General features: G+C 34.9%; 1 protein-coding gene across 1 annotated transcript; it reads left to right on the forward strand.

The window, feature by feature from the left end:
- LOC127986834 (uncharacterized) lies at positions 1-25,408 on the forward strand. The gene is made up of 6 exons (XM_052589102.1): positions 1-378; positions 7,813-8,118; positions 8,978-9,096; positions 11,222-11,372; positions 21,990-22,113; positions 24,553-25,408. Exons 1-5 carry the CDS (start codon positions 333-335, stop codon positions 22,094-22,096), a joined length of 729 nt encoding a protein of 242 aa, XP_052445062.1. The 5' UTR covers positions 1-332; the 3' UTR covers positions 22,097-22,113; positions 24,553-25,408.
- The last annotated feature ends 961 nt before the right edge of the window (positions 25,409-26,369 follow it).

The following is a 26,369-nucleotide window of genomic DNA, read 5'->3' on the forward strand; positions in this document are numbered from 1 at the left end:
AGCAGTTCAGTCAGTGTACTGTTTGAGTAAATGAATTACTCAGCGATATTGGTTTATTTTAACTCAGAGGGAGTGTCAGTCATGTTAAAAAAGTTAACAGCTTAAGTCATTTGTGGATTAATGCGTATTAGAGACGCGAACCGTTTCAAACGATTCAGTTCGATTTGGTGAACTGGTTCAACCGGTTCACTAAGAAGAACCGGTTAAATTCAACGATTCGTTCGCGAACAGGACATCACCAACGTTACAAGTGACTTGTCGGTTTAACTCGAGCCCATCAGCAGCAGTAGCCCTGATTATTCATCCAGGACGCGGTCAAAAACAGCACCAATATGCGGAATTATTCTTGCCTTCTTTGGTTTTTATTGTTTGTGGAAGGTAAGTCAGATTTCTGCTCATTAATTTTACACTTTCGGTTTCGTTATAAACAGGAAACCCATAATGCGCATTTGTTCTTAGCCTTTTCATATTGTCATTTCCTGTGATTCTTAACATACACAATTACATTAATTTTATATAGAGTTGGTGATCACACTGTTAATATGACAGCAAACATTAAATGTGGGTGGGTAAATAGTTTGTGTGTGTGTGTGTTTACTGACGGCCTTTAGGCTAATACATCACCATCCGTGGAAACTGAAGACAGATAAACTTATTGGTTACTGTTTTGAGTTATAAAATATAATAATAATAATGGCCTATACGCAGACTTTCTTTTGGCCCTTAAAGGCCATCTTTCAATTTAATTGTATATACATATCCTCATATGACTTAATTTATACAGAATCTTATATGAAAATGTTAATTTAAAAAGAATACATATGTTTTACAACGCCCATGGGCAGAAATTAAGAAAAAAAGTGTATTCTAAACTACGCTCCAAAAAAACGCCTTTTCCCAGAGAACGTGTCATATGACGTAACGACAGCGCTGCCGCCATGTTTCTCAGTGTGGGTAGATCATGGGTGCCCAACCCGCCTGCACCTGGCGATCGACTGTCCTCCTGCGAAGTTTAGCTCCATTCCTAATCAAACACACCTGCCTTTAATTTTTAAGAGAGCCTGAAGACCTAATTAGTTGCGTGTGTTTGATTAGAATTGGAGCTGAACTCTGCAGGACAGTCGACCGCCAGAATTAGTGTTGAGCAGCACCCCTGGTTTACTCCGTCTGAGAGGTGGTAACAGAAAAGAGAGTTTGTCGTTATCATTATTATAGTAGGTTTTTGTAACAATGACTGTATTTACATGAACAGTATATTCCCGTCCTTACCGGAACACTTAACTGCTTTCATACACGTACTCCGCAGTACATGCGAGCTCATTTACATAATCCGTCGGAATAGAGGGGAGTAGTATGACAGCCGGTCAATGGGAAGGCTAACGCAAGTGAAGTTCTGCTAAAAGGTGGCAGCCCCTACCCGACTTCAACTTCCGGTCGAGTTCCTTGCCCCCTGTGCTGAGTCCCAATTTGCATACTATCCGTCCTAAATAGTATGCGAAACTAGAATTGGTACGTCCCAAATCGTAGTATGTTGAAAATAGTATTCCAAAGATACCCGGATGGTCTACTATTTCCGGTTAGAATTCGAAGTGCAGATCAATGCACACTCTAAGTGCTAATATTGTCCACAACCCATTGCGTACGGGAGGGAGGAGCTTTGCGATGGCTTTGTGGTGATGTAAACATGGCAGCCGGGTGCAGCAGCGGAGATGCGCCCTCAGCTTTTAAGTGTAAGAATTCAAATGTTTAACCCTAATTAAAGTTATAATTTATTTCGTTACACACATTGCACATGAACGTCAGAACCAGTCGCCTCACAAACGACCTGCGTTTGGTTCTACGATGAAGCAGCCCTGCTTCCTCACTCCTCAACTTGGTAGAAGTACACATAGTAAAATGTATTGTGAAAAAAAACGATGAGAAAAAATGATGGGAACAGTAAATAAAATTTTATTGGACATAAAGAATTAATGAAACGTTAACAGTTGTGGTGTGTGTAACTAGTCAACCACGTTGTCGTTCATGTTGCATGACGTCATCGAAGTATGTCCCAGGTGTGCATACTCTTTTGCTACACACTCAAAAGTATGTACTTTTCCCTCACAAAAAAAGTACATACTTTTAGGTCGTAGTATAAGTAGGCGAATTCGGACTCAGCACTGGTTTTCCCCCACGGGCTAAATTCACATCACGTGACGGGGCGTTCCCGGGGGCGTTCCCAGACCAACCGTCTGTATCTATGCTCGGAATTCCAGCTGGTCGGTTATGTTGTTCAGATATACGGCCCAAACGCTTGACATCTGCAGAAGCAGAACATGCGGACACAGGTCTGAAAGCAGTTACTGATTAAAAATCAGCTAGCAATTTCTAAAAAATTTCACGATAAACTATGTTGTGCAGAAATGCGCAGCATTTCCATCCCTGTCCAGACTAGCTGACCGTCACAGATGTAAGCCTACACCCTACAGCATTTATTTAAAATCTGGGATCTAAATGAAACATTTTAAGACACAAGTTGCTGGCATATATGGTGACAATCTACATGGATTCTTGAAAAACAACAAAATCGATAGCAATATTGCTAAATATGATTTATTAAAGATACTGCAGTGTGATAAACATGGAGACAACATTAGCCACAATTAGCTATAGCCTGTGGTCACTCCACCGATTCTCCTCACACCACAACTCTATCTCTATCCTCTGTCCATTTACCCTTCCCCTTAACTCTGCCTGACCCCTCTCTCGCCTAGGCGGCTCTTAATAATACGGCAATGGCCCATAGTAAGAGTTGGCATTAACCCCAACTGCAACCTCTTCACTGTCTGACTCAATTACGAAGAGATGAGATTTACCGGCCGTAGCATCACTTCCAATCAGAGCGTTTTTGACAGTGGAAGTAATTTTTATTTAAAAAACTTTTTTAATGCACATTTATGATTAATTTCTTCAAGAAAATTTAGTTCCTACACAGGGATCTTCAACTTGAAATATGGGCTTTAAAAAAGTTTAATGAGTTATTGTCAGTCAGTTTAGGTGCGTCTCAAATCTAAAAAGGCACAGGGTGCACATAGGCATACCTCTCACTTACTTTATGGAATAAAGTAAACAGATGCATACTATATTACGATAGTATAATTACAGAATACACAATGTATTACACAACTAAGGTTTTTTTATTTTATTATTATCATTATCACCCTCTAGATGCACGTAGTATAACAAAATCAATTTTCTAACTGAAAGTCTGTAGAGAGCCATGAGTCATCAACATGTATGAATAAGATTAAGGAAAATATAAATTCCAATAACTAAACAATCAATAATTTGGTTTAACAAAAGTAATGATAAAAATAATTATTATTATTATTTAATTGCATGATTTAACAGTTAAATGTTACATTTATGAATAGATTCTGAAAAGTAACAATGGGCACCAGGACTGAAGCAAAAAAGTGCTTATATTATAATCATACTTGAGTTTAAAAACACATGTTTTAGATTTAGAAAAAAATAAAAATAAAATAACCCACAAACAATGTAACACAATGAGCAATGTAAAAAAGATATATATATATATATGTATGTATATGTATGTATATATGTATGTCTTTTTGATCCAAGCATTGGATTGTATGTGTTTGTGAGTGAGTGTCTGTACTTGGTTATTGATTTGAAAATGTAGTATGAATGTGTGTAGTTTAAATTTAATCTGGATTTACTACATTCGCCATGTTGTCCTTATTATATGAACATACCAATATCAGCTGTGTTAGATTGATAATATATTAGTAAATTTTAATCAATGCTTTAGAAGTATTGTGTATTCAACCTTTGTGCTGTATTCTCTGTTGACAATTTGACATGCAGTTTTCTTACATTACACTTTGTCCACCCTGTTTGTTGTAGGCCTACCCACTTAAAGTCCTCATTAAATCAAAATGCACTGTTTACATTGTTAGTGCACATTGCTAGTCTTGAGGTAAATAATTAATCCATGCAAATTAATCCACTGAAAAAATAATCCACTGTTTTGGTAACTTCAGAAAATTTGCTTCCACTCTGATGACGTCAGTTTGACTGCTTGGGCAGAGCATCCAGAACATCCTCCCCTCTAACTGTTAGTTTGCTGAGTAGGGATATGCTGGTATCAAATTTTCATGCTGCGATTAATTGCTAATGCTTTTATCAAGGTATATGGTATTATCACGATATTGAAAAGTGGTCATAATACAGTAGAACTGATTTAATAACTTTTTCTTGTAACAAAAATAACTAAACAATAAAGCAATACAGAAAAATATATATAAAGTTTTACACAGATTAAAGTGCAAAAGACCTATAAAGACCAATAGGTCTTTTATCTCTTTAAAATAAGACCTTATTAGTTAACCTTAGTTAATGCATTAACATTCACAATGTGCAAGAACTACATTTGCTACAGAAGTTATTATTTGTAAAAAAAAAATACAATTCTTAGTTCATGTTAGTTCATTAAATAACACAGCTGCAACTTTCGATTTTAACAATGTGTTATTAAATATCATAATACCTAATATTAAAGGGGGGGGGTGAAATGCTCGTTTTCACTCAATATCCTGTTAATCTTGAGTACCTATAGAGTAGTACTGCATCCTTCATAACTCCAAAAAGTCTTTAGTTTTATTATATTCATAAGAGAAAGATAGTCTGTACCGATTTTTCCCGGAAAAACACGACCGGCTGGAGGCGTGACGTGTGGGCGGAGCTAAAGAATCACGAGCGCGAGTAAGCTTTTGCGTTGAGAGCATGTGGAAGCTGTGACATTACCGTGAAGGAAAAACCATCCAAAACAAACCATGGCTTACAGTCAGATTCAGCCGTTTATTTATGATCCAGAATCAGATCCCGAGGCTGAAACTGAACGAGAGCAGAAGCAGCAACGACTCGCTCCGAGCGGGGCTCGAACCCGGGTCTCCAGCATGGGAGGCGGACGCACTAACAAGGAGGCAGAGATATTTGAAGCAGTTTTACTCACCGCCTGCGGTTCCAACACACGATCGTGGCCCTTGTTCGTTGGGACTGCAATCCGTCGTCAAACTGGGCCTTGTTTGTAAAACAAGCATCTTCGAAATGCAGGGAACAAACACAAACACTTGTACAACTCCGTTGATGTTCTGTAAAAATAAACTCCATCCACTGGTCCCTTAATGCCGTTTTTTTTTTGGTAATCTGTGCAGGGTTGTCTTGCCCTGGCAACCAAAAACACACTTCTTTTGTGACTTTTCGCGACGCTCTCGCTCTGATCAGTGAACGTCTGAATTTAAATTAACGATCAATTAATCGATTAATCGTTGACCATAATGCTGCAAAATGCGTCTATTGCATGCACGCAGCCACAGGCATGACAGGATTTTCAAAATCCACACACACACACACACACACACACACACACACACACAAAACGCTTTCTCACTTGAATTAATGGGGTTTTAGGCTGAATAAAATGCTAGTACAAGGATTATAAAATGAATAGATGTGATTATGATAATTTGATAAAATGAAGAGAGTGTGTCGTACGTTTGAGATCATTTTACTTTGTTGACTGTTTTCTGGCACGGAGACCGCTGAACGCACCTCTTTAAATGGTTTTGTGGTTCTTGTTGTATTTTAAAACACAATTGCAATGTTGTGGATTTTTGTTTATATTATTTATAATGTAAACTACTTAACACACATTCACACATAGATGGAAAAGATGATCCTCTTTATATGAGCAAAAACGTCATTGGCATAACAGCAGAGTGGATCGGTATACTACGCTCTATTTAAACTGACCAATGTAATCTTTTAAATGTTTAGTTGACTGTATTTTATTTTGATAATGAAAAGACTGGGATGTAAGTTTGAATCACTACAATATACGTATGCGCCAGACTCCGGCGCGAACGAAACAGCTGAGACATAAAAAAACACAAAACTTTCGCAAAAGTGTTTACTTTCATTTGTGCACACTCCCAATAAAAAACTGAAGATTTGTGCTCTTATAGGGTTAGGAAAATGTTAGATCGTGACCATGGCTCTGGATGCCGTTTGAGATATAGCCTTCATTTATGTGGCTTTGTTCTGGTTTGCCGGTTTCTTTTCCTAAATCTTCACAGTCTAACCCTCTAATTTTGCAGGTTTATTTTATTATTTTTCACTTTTAATCTCATCTCTTTTATTGTGTGTGGTAGGGAAATTAAAGATTACATGAATTAAGAATTTGTTCGATTTATTAATTTATTCCTTTATTTCAGTTAACCCATGGGTTATTTTGGGAACAAAATTAATGAAACATGGACAATTGCCACAAATGAATAAGTCGTAGGAACGAAATAACAAGTTGTAGGAATTAATAGTCTATCTACCTGTCCTGTCACTGTGTCCCGCAGCCCTGCAAAGCGCATTTATCTGATGAAATTACTTAGTTATTACATTTCTATTGCTTTTCAAGTTGAATTACTTTTGTTTTGTTTCTATTTCAATGTACTTTTAAAGTTTAAATCACATTAAAAGCTTAATTAGTACATTGTAAATTAATGATGATGCATTTATATATGGTCACCGTCACTCACAGCCGCTCGCACGTGTTTTGTGCATGAGTCTCGTGTGGCCCAACATTAAATCGGTTGACAGCCTTAATCGATTGCATCTCTTATCGACAATTAATCGATCATCGATTAATCGTTGACATCCCTAGCTTTCATTCAGCGCGTCTCTCATGTGTTCCCCCATGTGCTTCTCATGCGTGCTTGTTTACATCAGAGTGCACCAAAGTCTTTCAAGAAGCACACAGCAGTGTTGTGCATTTTTACCAGTTGATGGGAAAATTATTCTTAAAATGTATTCCAAATTCGGAATAATTTATCATATACAATTATTCACGGTATTTAGAAGTGCCCATGATAACAATATTGTGCATATTCATTACCGTGATATATCACATTACCGAATATGAAATATGAATTAAATTCATATGAAATTTAAACATTTCTGGCCTCACCCCTGCTGTGTAGTAGGGATGCATGTGATTTTGGATGCATCCTAAGAATTTAATTAGGGGTCATATCTTTATTATGATTGGTTGATCCGGAACCAATTAGAGATCAGGTATTACTCCTATTCATAAAATTTAGATCTGCTGTGCTCATGTTACATCATATTTATTTTTATGTGTGTTTTAAAGCATTGAGAAGTAAAACCAATCAAATGTGATTCCGTTAAGCTTATGAATACATTGACAATCAGATGCCTTTGGATTACTCATTGCTGAAATGCTAGGGTTTTGTTCAGTGTGTGCGCTCTCTGACTGAATTCTGCTCTCTTGTGAATTCTCTCATCATACAAAAAAGTTCTGTTCAATGTATGATGTAAAGTAATAGATTAATTTCACAGTGTAGACAGCTTTACTGATTAAGTTACTCAGCCTAGACTTTAGTCGGTGATAATATTCTTTGATAATGTAAATTTTCTTTGCAAGCTTTCTGTATATCATTTATTCACTGTTTTAATAGCAGTATGAATGAAAGCATTATAATTACTTATTTAAAAAAGGTAGCCTACCGAAAAAAAATGAAAACAATGTTCGTAGTTGGTGACTACTATATTTTAAGTAACAGTAGGGCCATGGCAGAGCAGTAGTGGTACACACTTGATCTGGATTCTTCAATTCATAAAAAAAAAACAAAAAAAAAAACACAGAGCACACTTGAGAGGTATAATGAAAAAAGACTGTGATACTGTAAATTTACTGTACAATATAACATCTTTTTATAATTTTTTTTTCACCAGGTATATCTAGTGATGCGTTGGAGGTGACTGTGGGAGATAATGTCACTCTAAAAAGCTCTTCTGGAGTAACGAGTGAAGATCAGATACTGTGGAAGTTTGAAGGCTCCATCATAGTTAAAGTAGAGGAAGCAAAAGGAATCAACGATTTTTCTGAAGATGAGAAATTCAAAGACAGGTTGAAACTGGACAAACAGAATGGATCTCTAAACATAACAAATATCGAATTTAAACATGCTGGAAATTATCAACTAGATATCAGTGGGAAAGCACCTATTAAACCCCAAACATTCAGTGTCACTGTCCATGGTGAGTAACTCAAGTCATACATTACAGTGTTGTAAGTGAATTAAAATCTGCATTAATTGTCTGAGAACAATTTAGATCTGTAGAAAGATCCCATGTTTTATCTTTGAATACCTGTTGTTTGTCTGTACACATATTGTTACAAAGCAGCTATCAAGAGAACAGTGTCTCATTAACACTCAGATAGCAAACGAAGGTGCAGTGATAAGGAAAAAAAGATGTTTGAACAAAATGAGTAAGAAGTATCAATAGCTGGAGAAGCTGACCATCCTCAGTCTGGCACATTTTTTAATAAAACTTTACAAGCATTTATGTATTCACATACACAATTTACATTTAATCCAGGCACACTGTATTGATGGTAATATTCACAAATTATTTTATGTTCAAAACAAATGGCACTATGTTATTATGAAACATATAATGATTCTGAATTACAGAAAAATAACTAAATAAGATCAAAAGTGACTGTTTGAACAAAAAAGGTTCTTTAATTTAATATTTTATTACAAATTATATTATCAGCGTAATAATTTTAATGAAGAGAAGAACTGAAAAAATAAACAAGAATGTCTTAGTATTTGGGAAGTCTCTTCATTGCTTTAATGACAGCCGCTGTAGCTACATAAACTAAACCTAAAAATCATATTCTCCAGCATTATTTGTTATGATCATAAAAGAAGAGCTTCAGTTAATTATTCTGACATGTTCACTATGCATTTTAAATCAAGAAACACTGTTTCCAGGCTTAAATCAGATTTTGAGTTTTCAGTATGATCTCACTATATACAACTGACAACTTTATAAGACTACTGTGTTTTAAACTGTTTGTTTGTTCTCCTTATGTTTGTTGTTGAAACAGATGTTAAGTCAGAGTCAAAGAAAGAGGGAGATTATTTCTCTCTATCAACTGATGTTAAAGGACAAAAAGGCAATCTGATACTATGGAAGTTTAACGGTCAAGTCATCCCCACTGATCACTTAACCATTTAACTGTCGCCCCACTAGTTGAGCTCAAACCCAAACACGACATAAACAAACTAAAACAGTTACAGTTCATGAACCCTCTGGACTACAGACATAACTGAGGGCTCTTTAGAAAGATGATAGTTGTGGGTTTGCCATTCATATATGAACATCATTTATGCCAATATAGACTAAAAGTCAGAGATGTTTAAATATTTAGAGAAAGTAATAATCAATTTATTTGCATACATTTTTAATAAAAATAAATATATGAAACCATGTTAGAGAAACTAAAAAATTACTTAAGTTAAAGCTATAAGTCGTAACTAGTTATCATTTAAATTTGAGGATAGGGCCACTAAAAATTTGGTTTCTGTTAAACTTTTTTTCTATAACAATGTGAATATAAAAAAATGGAACTTGGAGACATCAAGTGGCAACTGGTAATAAATATAAGGTAAAACACAACTAAACTGAAACACAATTACACTAAACATAATTGTGGTAGCTGTAATTATGAAAATTTATACAGTCAAACTTTGTCTGAAAATTTGAAGGCACAATAGCATAAGTTACAAACTGACTGAAGGTTTATGTGGTAAAGCTTTACCACATAATTCCTGATTAACCATTGTCAATTTATGCTCAAAGTTTTGATCCATATGTGCAAACCTGTGATGCCGGAATTTTACTTGTCCTCCACACTTGACACATTGACATGTTTGCATTTTGACAGATAAATACTCTCACCTGATCTCTTTTGAATGACAATACAAACCAGTCTGGCATAATGACATTTGTCCTAACCAACAGAGTTTGTGCTGGGACAGTCAGTTTAGCAAGAGTGGCAAGACAGTCCCTGTGTCCAAATATTTATGTATGTCCTATGTGAAAGACAGTACGGCAAGTGAGTAATATGTCCAAATTCACAATGTTGATCAAATATAAGCCAGTGTTGATCAAAAATACCAGTATATTCTACGACTTCTGCTATGATTGTGAAGTGGACATCCAAATGATATTTTACAATACCATGAAACCTTGGGGAAAAAAATGTGTACATGGCGGGGAAGAGTGACACAAATGCCACTGTAGGTCACATGATGATCCCAAAATGTCATAAAATGTCATAGTATTTCCAGATTGTATTCATACAACACACATTCACACTTAATAGAGCACACCTTTTACCAGGCAAGAAGCAAATTGTTATTAAAATGTAGTGCCTAATCTGATGGGTACTCTTATTTTGGACACTTCTACTCAGTCTCAGGTGAGAAGTGTTCAGGAATTTTTATTATTTTCTTTTTTCTGTTTGTTGATGCTAGTGGTGTATAAATTACAAAGTGTAACTTCGGTAGGAGTATACATATTCAAATATACATGCTTAATACTAAGATAATATTAAGGTAAACAAAATCAAAATCAAACAAAATGTTCTAAATATATGCTTTAACACATGCACAAGTGAAATACAAACTAGTTATGTAATCTCTGTAATCTTTTTATTGGCTATATTTTTCTTCCATCAAAATTTCACATTGAGTGTGTGCAGATTATAGTTAGTGGATATTAAGGGACCACAACAGCTGGTGGCACTGTTAGAATGTTCTGAATTATTTAATCAGCTGTGCAGAATGATTGCTAGTGCAGAGTTTTTCTGTTTGGAAGACTCTAGCAAATGTAATAGTTGTGTGTTTTACTTCAGAAACAACTTGCATAATTTATAGGAAGTATAAATATAATTTTATTTGAAGAAATATTATGTAAACAAAGCAGTGTTCCTCTCAGTTTCTCTTGAAATATAACTGTTTAGACTATAAAAACAGATTTGTTCTGGATTATTGCCATAAAATTTACACCTATGTGTGCATTATTGAATTCATCTCTCATCGTCTCTCAACAAAAACAGTTCACAACTTACTATTACGATATCACGTATAATGATGAGATTTTATTGATACCAATAAAAAAGGTGTCGTCACTGTGACATTAGGATCATAAATTTCAATCCTTGAGCTTTTGAACTTTTGAATGATGTATCCTTTGTCAATATTAATTAGAGCTATGATAGTAAAACCATGTCGTAAATGTAAACATAAATTTATGAACCAGCTGTGGGTTCAAGCAAGTTAAAGGATTAAACGGCACTAAATGGAGCAATATAAAAGTGTCTGAGGATACTGGAAACCTCAGCTTTGAAAAAATCCAAATCAATCAGACTGGAATTTACGAAGTGGAGATCAACACCAGCAATTTGTTCTTAAACAGGAAATTCAATATTACTGTTGGTGAGTAGCTCAAGCTTTCTATAATGTTATTCTATTTATAATATTTAAACTGTGTTTACTCTAGTTATTTGTTTAGATGCTCAAATGAACACATTAAGTTTATGCATTTCATTAAATTGTATTTTTAACAAATTTTTATTTTTAACTATTTTACTTTTTATTTTCGGAATTGTTATTTTTAATTGAAATCTTTTGGTAGAAACATTCCTCAAAAACTTAAACAAGGACATTTATTGCCCCATATTTTGAATAATAGGGGCGTTCTTAATAAGTGTGTTTTTGTTTGTTTTTGCCAGCTTCCCTTTCAATATTTCCCTGCAGAGGGCCAAGCATTTGGTCTGTGCCTTGCACCATGCTCATGCTTGTGGTAGCATGCAGGGTCCTGACACTAAAAGATGTTACTAAATATTTTGAAAAATAAATTTATATAAAAGTAAATATGCATATAATGATTGTACACTGAAAAAAAGTTTCTGTGGTGAAGTAAATACTATGGAATAAACAAAAGCTAGATTGGGAAAGAATTAGAAAAATAACTTAGTTAAGTAGATTTACTTAATTTCCAAATGTGTTAAATTTACTTGAAAAATGCTTGTGCAAAAACTTGCCAAATAAAAATTAAGTAAATTTACTTATTACTTTTTTCAGTGTAGTTCAATATTAGTGCTCAATTCAAGTTTGTAAAAATTGAAGTGAACTTATACTGCAGGTTAATTTTACTTGAAATTATGTTTACAAGGATTCTTTGAGTAAGTTTCAAAGTAATAAAACTAAGTAAAACCTACTCAACTTTCTTTTACTGTGTTTTCATCATGCTCTTGGGTGTGAATAACCAATAAGGTTTCATTTTTCATTGTTTTCTAGTTGGTATTTATGCTGTGTTATGTACTTATGTACTATGTGCTACACTGTTTCAGTAAAATATAACTTAAGTAGATTTTACTTAATTTCATAATTATAATATATAACATATAAACATATAACAGTGTGTAATACACTTCTTTATTTGCTGCTTAAAAGCCAACTTTGTAAAAGATTGCATTTAAAGTACATTTTCAACATTTATTTCTTAGTTTAGTGCAACAAAACTAGACTTTGTGCTATGTAACTGGTTGCCATCACAACTTCAAGTGCTTGCTGCTCTCTGTAGTCATAGTAAAATCATTTCAGTATTATATATGGAGTTACACAGAGTGTGAATATGTAGATTTACTATAGAAATATTTGATTAAAATTTGCACAGTGGTGCCCCATAGTTGTCTAGTGTTTCTAAATTTTTCGCATACATGTTATAATATTTTTTTTTTATGTTGTAGACCATGAAATAGCAATTGATTTACAGTTGAGATGCAGGTTTTCACAAAAATGAAATTAAAGATAAAATAAGATATCTCATAATTGATCATTTAAACCATGTTTAATGTCAGTCTGAAGTATAAATTAATATACTGATCAGCTGGAGTTTCACATTAGTCTAAACAAAATCTGCAGACAGGATTATTGAAAATACAAATTCATTCTCTGCCAGTAGGAGGCGCTTTTGGGATGGCATAAATAGCATTTTCCCCTGGTAACACTGATCATAAACACTACTTCAGATAAAATGAAAACACCACCAAAACATTTCTGAAGACATTCGGTTCCCTTCAGATATTCATTCATGTAAAAACTTGAATTAGTGAAAAGTCTACTGATAGTCGCCAGTATAACCCACGCTTAATCTTCTTTATCACTTTTCGATATATTTTTAATTTTGCAGCAGAAAACAATCAAACGTTTTGACAGTAAGTTTTCTGCAGTGAATCATACAGTGACATTCCCTACAAGAGTTCTTAAAGAGATGAAGTCCAAAGATCACCCAGTGAAAAGTCACATAACAGGTGTTACAGATAACAAACTTAACTGACCAATAAATCAAGTAATTTCAGGACAAACGGATAATTACAAAACATTCATCACATTAAAAAAAAAAAAAACATATAAAAAATAACATACATAGTTATCTTAACTACAAATATAAATAAAACTTTGTGTGTGTGGGGGGGGGGTCATCAGTAAGATTCCGTGGCGTAGATCAGTGGTTCCCAATCCTGGTCCTGGAGAACCCCCAACACTGCATGATTTTGGTGTCTCTCTTATCTGACACACACATTTGAGGTCTTGGAGTCTTCACTAATTAGCTGATGAGTTGAATCAGGTGTGTTTGAATGGGGAGACATCTAAAATTTGCAATGTTGGGGGTTCTCCAGGACCAGGATTGGGAACCACTGCCATAGACGATAAAGCATGTGACAAACTCCTTTTGACGCAATCGACCTGGGTTCAAATCTGCCTTATGGCAAACTTTTTTTACTCCCTTTTAAAATTTCAGATCACATCAGAAAAGCTTTTATTTAAAAAAAAATGTAAGAAATAATCAAAAAGTTGAAAATAAAGTATTGGGTAGGGTTAAGGAAGGTCTAGGTTTTATGCCCCAATAAGGTAATTTGAATTAACTCAATACATTTATTTAAATTAAATCAATAATTTATTATTGCATACTGTTTTATAATGTATTACAATACTGAGGTGCAGATAATTGCCACTATTTGCAATAAGTAATTAGCAGAATAGCCTGCTGTTTTAACATAGTATAAAATAAAATCTAGTAGAATCTAGCATATCTCAAAACAATACTGCTATTTTCACTTCGTGTAAATAGGCTCTATCGTGCAAAATTTCCCAGTGGCAACTACTAGTACAGACCCTCTCATCTCACAAAAATATGACAATCTCTGACAAGCTATACAGCAAGTGAATTACAGCCACACTTCTCGCCTCACTAATAAACATGCTGAAAATAATCCACAACAAACATGTCTGTCTGTCAAAAAAATCTCATCTAATCTTGACAACAACAACAATAACGTCTGGCAGGGGTGTCACAAGACTTTAATTGTGGTTCATGATAAAACTTGAAATTCACTATTGCAGTGGTTTTCAACCTGTGGGCCGGTGGTATTGCAGATGGGCCACCAATTACTATTAAAAGAAATAATAATATTGTTATTATATATGTAAAAATGTTTAAGTCATAACATCATTTCATATATATAATTAAATAAAAACAATATTAAAATGCAACTTATTTTCTGTTTATTCATTTTGGTTTACATTCTTGCACTTGGAGTGGGCATTATTTTAAATTGTGGCTAAAATAGCTTGGTAACAGTTTTCATAAATTAAAATAAGTCTAGTTTGCAGCACACTTGCAATACAATCAGTGCCCTCATGTCAAAGTTACTTATGAACTTCTAAGTTAATATGGATCATCTCATGTCCCCCTGTTTAACTAAATTAGCATTCCAACCATGGGTTGCATATTAAAGGGCAATTTCAAGTTTTCCTTTCTCTTTGGAGTGTTACAAGCTGTTTGTGAATAGATAAGAACCCTAAAGTTGAAAAGACTAAAGTCTCAAATCCAGAGATATTCTTTATAAAAGTTTAGACTCGTCCACGCCCCCCTAACATGCCTCTTTTAAACACACCTCCACATGTCTACATAACTGTGTGGGACGATTTGCATAACACCGCCCAAATGTGCATGCAAAGAAAGAAAGCCTAACTTTGATTCTCGCTGTAGCTGTCACACTGTGTGTTCATTGTGAAAGCGAAACTACTTAATTTGGCCTTTCAAAAAAGAAAACAACTAGAATTCAGTGGTTAAGTTGTATTTACAACAATTTTCCAGAACAGTTCAACCCAAATATTAGAGTGTGTGCACTGTGCACAGCATTTTATGGAGGACTGTTTCCTGGGAGAGTAGCCTGCAATGCCTCTGTGCACAAAGGCTGTTTCTATAAAGTGGGACAGTTCCAACTTCATAAGGACAGTCTGGTGCTTCTGACTCACAGTCTGTAAGTACGTTTTCATATTTAAAGAATTTGCCACTGATGATTCAAATGCAAGTTTTGAGCAATTTAGAGTAGCGCTTGTTCTTGTTGTTTGTCGTTTCTCTAATCACAAATTCAGACATGGTTTAATGTTTACTCGGTGTGATATGCAATGTGTAATTGCTGTTATGCAAATGTTCTATGCAGTTCCTGAGGATACTTTTTTCGATACCATATGTTTTAGAATCCATTTCAACATCAACACAAATAGATTAAACACAAAACTTTTATTTTTCACCTTAATTAAAACAAATTCTGGTAACACTTCACACTCAGGATAACAATATTAATACAACTGGTTGTGCTTTTTGGATAGGGGAGTGCCAGCAGACACTCAGGATTGGTATCAATCCTAACTTGGACAAAAATAACAAAAATAGTGAACATTTTATAAATAAATAAACAAATGATATGGTGTACAGGCTAATATTGAACCAACTAAAATGCAAAGGAATGTAAAAAAAAAAAACCTTTTTAGTGCAAAATCAAACTGCATTTGTGGGTTAAAGAACATTTCATGACTTCTCAGACAACTGTACATTTGTGGCTACTGTGGGTTAATTTTAAACACTATCGTTAACTCATATTTACCATAGTAAAATCATGGTACATTTTCTATAGTTTACAATTAACCCACAGTAGCCACAAATGTACAGTTGTCTGAGAAGTCATGAAATGTTCTTTAATATCATGAACCATAAAATGTAGTCATCGTTCTGCAATGGTTTATTTTCATAATAGATAAACGCAGGTCACAAGTTAACACAGTCACATTTCCCTGATTCAGCAGCTGCACGATGTGAAGCTGAGAGTCTTGTCTTGAATCCAGAGACCTGGAGCTGATTCGGTGTAGATCGGTAGCTCGGTAGTTCGTGACTGTCGTCTTGTGGCACGCCGTCTTTTAGCGCGTGTTCGATACCCGCGCCAACACAGACGTACTTTATTTTTATTTTTTTTGTTTATCCTTCCTACTTCAGCCGCGAAACGGGTGATCATACTAATAACTTGTAATCTTTACAAGAATATCAGAGCCATGCAATGAGCATGTCTGCATTTATTAGACACTTAATATCACGTCAGTTTGTGCTTTCAGAATCGCTGAATCTGCTGCCGTCGTTCCAGCACATCTGCAGCGGAGACCTAAACCAGGAAGTTGGTCACCAGATAACACGGTAACCAGTTAAACCGTAACACCGGCTTTGGTTGCAATACTTTTTAGACCTCTTTGGCATTGTAAAACGGAAACGTTTTGAGAACTGCGATTATGTGACTGCGAGTATCTTCAGAAATCCTCCCTGTCATGTGGTGGTGGACAGCCAATGACGGCAAATTTAGGTCCACATTCATGTATGCTAAAAGCTCACACAGACACAGCCGCTTGGCAAAAAAAAAAAAAAAGTGCTGCTTGGCTTCTGGAACCGAAATTTGGCACCAAAAGATAAACAATTTTTTTGATACTCATAGTATCGAAGTTTTTTGTTCGATACCATAAAGGCATCGAAGTTTGGTACCAAACCCTACTCATGCATTCATCTAGTAGAGGTACAATGTGGTAAATTTGTGTATTTGATGTAATGTTATGTAAATTCATTTATTTTTCTTTAAAGAGCCACACAGATGGGAAATCAAAAATTACATGTATTACAGTGTATGATGTAGCTGTCCATCAGTGTAAACAATGTGCAAAGTAATTAAACCAAAAAGTACACGATTTATAAAGTTATTGGCTTCTAAAGTAAGGAGTCGACTCTGAATCGCTGAAACGAGTCGTTATAGATTTCAAATCTTTTGCCCATGGCATATGTACGTCACTAGGAACACTTTGCATAATAATCTCCGCCTACCGTCTTGAGAGAAACGAAATCTGACCTGCCACACCCCTCCACACAGACGCTCTGGTTGGTGTGATAGCATCATGTCGAGGAGACAGTGTGTTTTTAATTGTAAAGGCAAGTTTGTTTTATTTTCACTGCCAAAGAATGAAGATCAGAAGAACCAATGGCTAAAATTCATTTTCACCACAATACCAGAGCAGTACAACAAATCCCTTTTGTTGTGTTCACAACATTTCACTGATGACTGCTTTTCTAATCTCGGTGAGTACAAGGCGGGATTTTCAAAGCGTTTGGCCATAAGATGGTTCATTACCAACTTTATTTAGACCAACGAGCATCTCCGAATCACAATGCGAAGTATGATTATGAAGTTATGTGTTTGTTTTCTCCCGAGCGTCTTATCAGTATGTGTGCTGTCTGCAGCATTCGTCTGTGCTGATCTTCGTTTACAAAAAGTCATTAAAATGAAGTGTAACTCCGTGAATACTCAACGAAGAGACATGAGAGAGATATCTATAGAAAACTTGACATTACTTTAAAACTACTTTAAAACTAAACAAGTGCTGCCGAAAACAGATATTCTGTGATAAAGTAATCCATATGAAAACAACGCGATGTCTGTTTTTCACATCTCCCTTCATTATATCAAATGTGACAACGCCCCCGCGCTGATCGCGCTATTCAGATTCAAACTGAAGCGCGCGGCTTGAATACATCCACACAGAAGAAAAAGCAGCGAGACTGTTAAAGTTTTTTATTTTACTGTTTGCTTCAACGCAATTGCTGTAACGCATTATTTACCGTGAAGTTGTGTGCAGAACAACCAATCAAAACTATGTCAGTTGACCAATCAGAACACAGTATGCTACCGAAAGGTGGGGTTTAAGGAAACTGAATCTTTTGAACAGCTTCGCGCGAACCGTTTTGGGATCTCTGAGAATTGAGGTAATTTTAAAATGATATTTTGACAAAATGACAATGTTTTTTAATCATGGATGGATTTAAACCTAATGTACAGGACTTATAAACAGTGATAGGAAGCTTAGAATTTTCATCTTACTTGCTCTTTAAATGGAAGGCGCAAGAATACGTCACTTTAGCAGAAATTAAGAAATAAATTGCATCTCCCCGCATGGACTGATGAGGAGCGGACGCATAACAAGGCTCTAAGAGTCTAATTTAAGTTTAAAATAAGTGTTGTCTCAAGTCAAAGGGGGACAGTAAAGAAGATTTAGTTAAACAAAGGACTCAAGATCCTCTTTTCATAACAAGCAGCCAACGAGGTCTCACTGCATGAACGAGATGAGCCAAAGAATTAAAATGCCCGTTTTAAGGAACCCACCTGTGTCTGTGTGTTGTTGTGAAGAGAGCTACACAATGCAACGCACAAAAAGACAGTATAAGTCATTATTATCAGTAATTATGTCCATAAACAAATGCCTCGTTTGTAAAAATGAATAGAATGAATAAACTTTTAATAAACTACAAAACAGCGTGAGTAGTTTATTAAATCTGCATGCCTCACTCTGAAATATGCTCTGAGAACAGACGCTGCACTAGTGATACAAAACACACAGGTCTGTTACGATCAATACTTTTAATTTAGACAAATTATTATTAGGCTGAGCTACTGTTCTTTTTTTTTTCTTTATCACTGACGTATTCTCAAGTATTTTCCAAGCAAAACAAGTGCACGTTTTTATCATGTGTACAATTACTGATTAGCGGATAAAAGCAGCTTTTTTTGTTCTTTTTTTTTTTTTTTTTTTTTTTTTTTTTACACCAACAAAATACTATAGATGTACTACTTACAGAACTTCAAACTTTACGTGCTGTTGTGATAGGTCTGTTTCAAATTGCATATCTGGCACACCACCCTTTACAACAAATTATGTGTTTTAGAAACACACGGTTATAACAACCAGAGAAAAGACCAAGACAGAAATCTAGGGCTGGGTACCGAACTTCGATGCCTTTATGGTATCGAACGAAAAACTTTGATACTATGAGTATCGAAAAATTATATATCTTTCGGTGCCAAATTTCGGTTCCAAAAGCCAAGCGGCTGTTTTTCTTTTTTTTTGCCAAGCGGCTGTGTCTGTGTGAGCTTGTAGCATATGTGCATGTAAGGACCCAAATTCGCCGTGATTGGCTGTCCACCACCACGTGACGTGACGGGATGGGGAGGATTTCTGAAAAAACTCGCTAGTTGTTTTTTCTCAAAATGTTTCCGGCTACACTTTATTAAAGTCATGCCGAGTCAGCAATGTGCAACATATGCAATAATAGTATTGCAACCAAAGCCGGTGTTAATGATGCATTTGTCTGGATGAGTGTTTTGCCCTCCCTCTCTGTTTAGTTTGGTCTACTCTTTTGCGTATCTTGAAATGCCCCCTTTCACGTCATCTAAAAAAACAGAGAGAGAGAGACAGATTTATCCGGTACAGCGAATTTCGATACTCGAATGATGAATTCATTCTCCGTACGCGCATTGTCTGAAATGCTGCTCACAGCGCGTGCTTTGAATTAGTGAGCGCAAGCTCTGAATGCGCGTGAATTGAATCAGCAATATTTAGAAACAAATGCAAACGATCGGCTATGATACGTTTCACCCCTTCAAGCGAGTGAACAACGCGAATCAAGTGAAGTTAGGAATTTTACATCACCATCCCAGGAGGTGGGGTGATTTTGCGAGCCCTGCACCTCAGATCTATTTGTGAAACACTGGTTTCCACACTGGTTTCGTTAAACAAAATAAATGATTATTTTAAAACATTGACTCAAAAGAATCATGGGTTCACTTATCTGATCATGAACCTGTATTACCGAGTCAAAGATGACCTACTATTGAACATCTCGAATGAATAAAGACTTCAAGTTCATCTGTAAAGCACATAAAGCTATTGTTTGAGTCTATTTCATGCATGATTCGCATGGATCTGCTAACTGAATGCAAAGAGTGAGTTCTAGAAGAATGTTTGTGTCTTGATGAGCATGTATCGCTCACTTGGAGTCACTAAATGAACAGCTGTTGTTCTTTTTTTTTTTTTCAACGGAGGATCAGTTGCCCTATTGGTTAAAATCCCCAAACTGTTTACTTAAATTTAAAACTAATAAATGACATAAAAACAGGGGCGTTTGCGTTATGATGTGGTGGGCTGCTGAGGGCCAGAAAGCCTGTGCAACTTTTTGGTCCCAGTCCGCCGCTGAATAGCACACCCCTATCCAAAAAGCACAACCAGTTGTATTAATATTGTTATCCTGAGTGTGAAGTGTTACCAGGATTTGCTTTAATTAAGGTGAAAAATAAAAGTTTTGTGTTGAAAGTATTAGTGTTGATGTTGAAATGTATTTCAAAACATATGGTATCGATAGAAGTATCGTTAGGAACCAGTATCGAAACTGAGGTATCGAATTTGGCACCGGATCAAAAGATTTTGAACAATACCCAGCCCTACAGAAATCAAGGGTCAAGAGCCCAACTAAAGCAAACACTGATCTCTAACATGGTTACTTCAAATGAAACAATAAATCAACATCTAAACCTTAGTTCATTCTCAAGATCTTCTGTGGACGTCTGACAGAAATAAAGTCAGTCTGGTTATTAATAAGTGGAGCTGGTGATGCTGTTTGTGGGTTGTTTAATCAGATCTTGAGAGATTTCATGTATTTTATTTCAGTTGATTTCATCTAAGTCTGTGTCTGAAGTCAGTTGTAGTAGTTCTTGTGTTTCTCTTTTCTTCAGTGATTCTGTTTGTTAACAGCAGCTGTTCATCACTAATTCTTAATTACTTGAATGCAAAGTTTTAAAACTTACATGGTTTAAATTAAGGCAATCTATTTACTCAAACGGTTTAAGTTTACTTGTCGGGTTTTACAGTGTAATAAGAGTTATAAAACAAACATGATTCTGTTATTTAAAGTTTATGTGATTGGTTTTCATCAAAGTTATGAAAAAAATATTACATAATTTAAATTACATAAATCTTAAATTTGGGGTGAAATATTTCTGTGAGTGTAGTTTTGAGAAGCAACTGGGCAGGATTTGTTGTGAAAACCTGGCAACCCTGATCTGAACACACATGCGGGAGATATACTTCTAATTACAGGAGCGTTTTTACTGAAGAGAGGTGCATGAAAATCGCATTCGATTTTTTGCACAGCCCTATAATAGCCTAATAGTGAGATCTACAGAGAATGATCAAAGAAATGCAAATACACGTACATGTTAGGTGTTTGTTTGTTCATTTAACTTGAAGCATTGCTGTGCACCGATCATTATATTACACCATAGTACCAAGAGAGTGATTTGAATGCATAAGGAGCCATCTGCTCTGCTCTCTATAGCTCTTATGAATGTCAAACAATTATCGATCTGCACAGCACAAACAGCCAGTATCAGAATCTTTTAGGCAATATAAAAATCCTGGCAAGGACACGTCCTGGGAAAATGGTTCATATGGTCACCCTAGTATACAACTATAGTTGTAGGTTAACTATAGTTATTGGCTAAATGGGTTAACTTAAAACAGGGTTATATGAGTGGATGGGGGAAACAGCAGACAGGCTTATTGAAAATCCAATTTGATTCCCTGCCAGTAGGAGGCACCTTTAGAAAGTCCATTTGCATGTCCATGGTTTTCTGATATCTATTAATTATTACATGACATGCAGGTAAACAAATACAATATTGTTCAGAGAAGAAGAGCTTACATTAACACACTAATGACTGTCTCTCTTTATCATTACAGTATCAGATCTTCACTCCGGTTATAGAGTGCTGATGTTTCTAGTGTTTGTTATAGATCAGACACATTCACACTAATGACTGTCTCTCTTTATCATTACAGCTCCACCTCCACCTCCACCTCCATCAGGTGCTCCTTCAGGGATATGTGGTGCTGGTGTTGGTCTGGTAGTTTGGGTTGTAACTGTGTTTTTTCTGCAAGAAGTATAAACAACCAAGGCAAAGGTGTAAGTACCTCATACAAACCTTAAAGCAAGAGAAAAATGTGATATTTAGTTTTTAAAGGAAATACATTGGTAGAATTTTTTTTTCCAATAAGTTGTAAATAATAATGTTTTAATTTTTAATGATTACTGTATAAAGAATAACAAAATATTTTTAGACAGAAGTATCTGACATATATCTGAGAAACTCTATTTTGGATAAAACTTTCCCTAAATAAAGGCCCGTTCACACCAAGAACGATAACTATAAAGATATTGATATTAGCGTCCACACCAGCGAACGATATTGTTTGTGTATTCTAAGCGGACGCACGTCTGCTGCTTTAAATTCTCGAGTTCATTACAGCAGGATTGATTCTGATTGGTTGGCAATGTTTTTATCGTTCATCAGAAAAAAAATTGTTCTGAAAGTGATTCCAACGATATCGTTTCTCTGTGCCTTTATCGTTATAGTTGTGGTGTGGACTCCGCTGTTCTTTAATATTGAGAACGATTTTTAGAACTATATTTTTATCGTTGTCTTTATAGTTATCGTGCTTGGTGTGAACGGGCTTTAACACACAAAAACAAAGCAAGTGCTTTACATGTCAGTCCAATTTTTCTTCATGTGTAAATGAGTCTTGTCTCTAACACTACCACGGGGTCAATTTTACCCGAAAACACTCAAGTCTCCCAGTCATTGACTTGTACTAAAATTATGTAATTTACAATTCAATGTTGTTAAAAATATAAAAACAACGGGACATTTATACCTATAAGCGTCAGTGGGTCTACGGATTCATGAGGCCTGCATTAAAAAGTCTTGAACATAAAACAACTGGATAAAAATATAGTTAATGACTAGACATAATCATTTCATGACTCTAGACACTTCTTTGTGAAGACAGTGGCATAATACAGTGAAATTATATGTTCTTTAGCCATATAAATACAGTTGTAATGTACGTGGGTAAAATGTACCTGCTGGCGGTTCTAGTGTTAACCCTTGTGCATTGTTCAAATTCACTACACTTTCAGTATGTTCGGGATGAAAACATCCACTCAATTAAACTGCTGTGAAAATGTATCAGATACATTTTTTATTATAATTTTTTATTTTATTTTATTTTTGCATAAATCTATTAATCTCTCTCTCTCTCTTACACACAAACACTATAATTTACTGTTATACTCCATATAACTACATATACAAGCCAGAAACTAAGCCTTTTTTTTGCACAGGCCTATCTAAAGGGTTAATGGTCCACCTAGTGATCAACTGCACAAAAACTAAAAATGCATCAAAGCCAATCTTGTTACTAATCTTTGACATGCCCAAGACTGTGATGAAAGGTAAAAAAATATCCAGTCCACAATCACTTTTTATATTGAAAATAAGACATTTTGTGTGTTTTTGTTTTCCCAAATCATTTATAAACTTGGTAATTAAAGAGTTAAAATCTTGGATTGTTTTTAAACATTTGGTAGTTTTGATCAGGACTGAGGTTGATTAATAGATTTATGCAAAAAAATTAGAAATAAAATATTTATCTGATACATTATTACAGCAGTTTAATTTAGTGGCTGTTTTCATCCACGAACATAACGAAAGGGTAGTGAATTTGTCCACAGTGTATTGTTAAGTTTTGAAATGTTCAAAGCATTTTCCCAAAATATGTGTCAAAATAAGATTTGTCAACAAACAAATGGTCATTCCATTAGCTGAAACACAGAGAAAGCTGTGGCCAAAATAAGACAGTGGACGAAAACGTCCCCAACAACGCATAATGGTTAAAGATTTATGAAATTTATAGAAGGTAGGTTGTGTGATATCGTTAATTCATCTTGTTAATTCAGACATTATAACAGCAACTTCTTTAATACAAATACAAATAAAGAGTCTGTTATCTGTTTTTTTCCAGCTTTATCACAGAGAATCCTTCTCTTATAATATGCTTGTAACCTCTTGTTCTTCTCTTGTAATATTCTCTTATAATATTCTCTTTGTGATACATTGAAAGTGAAAGTGACGTGACATTCAAGTATGGTGACCCATACTCAGAATTCGTGCTCTGCATTTAACCCATCCGAAGTGCACACACACAGCAGTGAACACACACACACTGTAAACACACACCCGGAGCAGTTGGCCTTTATTCATTAACCTAGTAACATTTAAGAATTACATTTCTCAGAGACACTCTTGGTTCCCTTTAAAACACAGTTACTGTTAATGTATTGGTCATTTAAGAGAGCAGTTGACCAGCAACTGACCTAAAGCTTCATGGTTAAACACACAGTGTAATTGTTACAGAAGCACTCCTGACTATGTGTTGATTACACTCAGTATATCAGTGTTAATTTGGCATAATTGCACTTCACTACACTTACATAACACTATTAATACTGTAATTTACCATTTTAAAATACCATGTTAAAGATTCTTTCTTTATTTTCCCACAGGTGCCAATGCTACGCATGAGAGCAACTTAATGCATGCTATGGAATGGGCAACTCTTAACAGCAGAGGTTTATAGTCACTATAACAGTATACACATGAACCGTATTTGAATCCAACACGTGTGCTTTTTAGATTTGAAACTAAGTGAGAATTTCATTTGTTTTGGCATAATTAGAGAAATGTGCTTTCATTTATTTCACAGTTTGCTGATAACACATCTGTGTTTGACTTGTTTAGATTAATTTTGATGTACTCCAGGATTGCTTATTGTTACACTTTTACGTAGTTTAGCAGAAATATTATCATACTTAATGTGCAAATGCTTTTTTTTTGTTCCATTGCTTTTCTTTTTCTTTCAATGAATAATTCATGCTTAAAAATGTTTAAATGATTGACTTCTGACACTTTTGACACCACATTTTTCCAAATGAATCCATTGTGGATGTGTAAAGTCACTATTTTCATCAAGAATGCAGTTACTCTTAGTGGCACTCTGATGAAGAGTTACAAGTTTATTTTTGTCTAAACATTTCATTAATTCAGCTTAAATAATGATTGCAACATAAAACACATCACAGTTTTTTTCAGTTGTCATCATTGTGTGGAAGTATTATGAGAAAAAAAATTGTGGTTTGCCCAAAATTGTGCTGTATGTTTGTGTTCAAGTTGCATATTAAATGTACATTTCAATTAAATTTGAAACCGTAATACAGTATAAAACACCTGGCAATACCATAAACAGTATCAGAGAGAGATTGATCATTGGTGAAATGTGTAAATCACCTCCATCATTTCAGATCTCTGTAAGAAACAAACACGCTTCTCTCATTAAATAAAGGACTTGTGTATGTGTAATAACGGAGGGTGATTTGTGTCTTTTATGGTCTTAGGATTTAATTTTATTTATTTTAAGTATACAAGAGCAACTGTGTAAACATTTTGGCATATTACAGTCAATGAAAATGCACATTTATGAAATCAAATTAGTTTACCAAAATAGGTAAATAAATAACACAGATAAATTATTTTTTTTCAGTAGTTGCTCATGCTAGTATCAGTTTTACCAGTTTTTTTAAATAAACCATTTATTTAATTTAGAAAAGTTAACTTACTTAATTTAGAAATAACTAGTCGATTTAGAAGAAAAAATTCAATATGATGCAATATCCTAATGACCGCTAGACATTCTCATTTATTGTTCTTCTATCACTTCTTGTTTCATGCAACATCCTGTATAGCAGTTTGATAGCATCTACTTCTGTAGAAAACGGCCTGTATGCTTGCCTTATTTGGAACTGATTTAAAGGCCTATAAACCTCTAGTCTCCTTAACCATAAACAAGACCAGTGGAACTCATCTTGGTTACTAGTTAAGATTAGCAAACCACCTCAGGTTGGATTCATCTATCTTCTTTAATAAGGATAGCAAATGTTGTTTAATGTTGTTGCAAACTTGTTTAAAAAAAAAGATTTACATACTTTACAGTATGTTTTACATACTGTCCTCTCACATCATCTTGTATGGTGGATATAGGCAAATATACAAAAAATGATCAAATAATTTCACAAAAATTTACACAAATCATCTGAGCCATGTTAAGGTTGTCTTTATCGCCCCCTAGTATCCTGATCTGAGAATTACTGATTAATCTTAGTGATACAGCTGTAAACACAGATGCAGTTACTGTGGTCAAACAGATTCACGGAGAGTTTGATCACTGTTTTGTAGTGAAACATGTAAATCACCTCCATCATATCAGATTCCTGTAAAACAACACAAACACAAAAGGTCAAAGGAGAAAAACATTCCTGATGTTACA

The sequence above is a fragment of the Carassius gibelio genome, chromosome B22, assembly GCF_023724105.1.
Source record: "Carassius gibelio isolate Cgi1373 ecotype wild population from Czech Republic chromosome B22, carGib1.2-hapl.c, whole genome shotgun sequence".
NCBI classification, from domain to species: Eukaryota; Metazoa; Chordata; class Actinopteri; order Cypriniformes; family Cyprinidae; genus Carassius; species Carassius gibelio.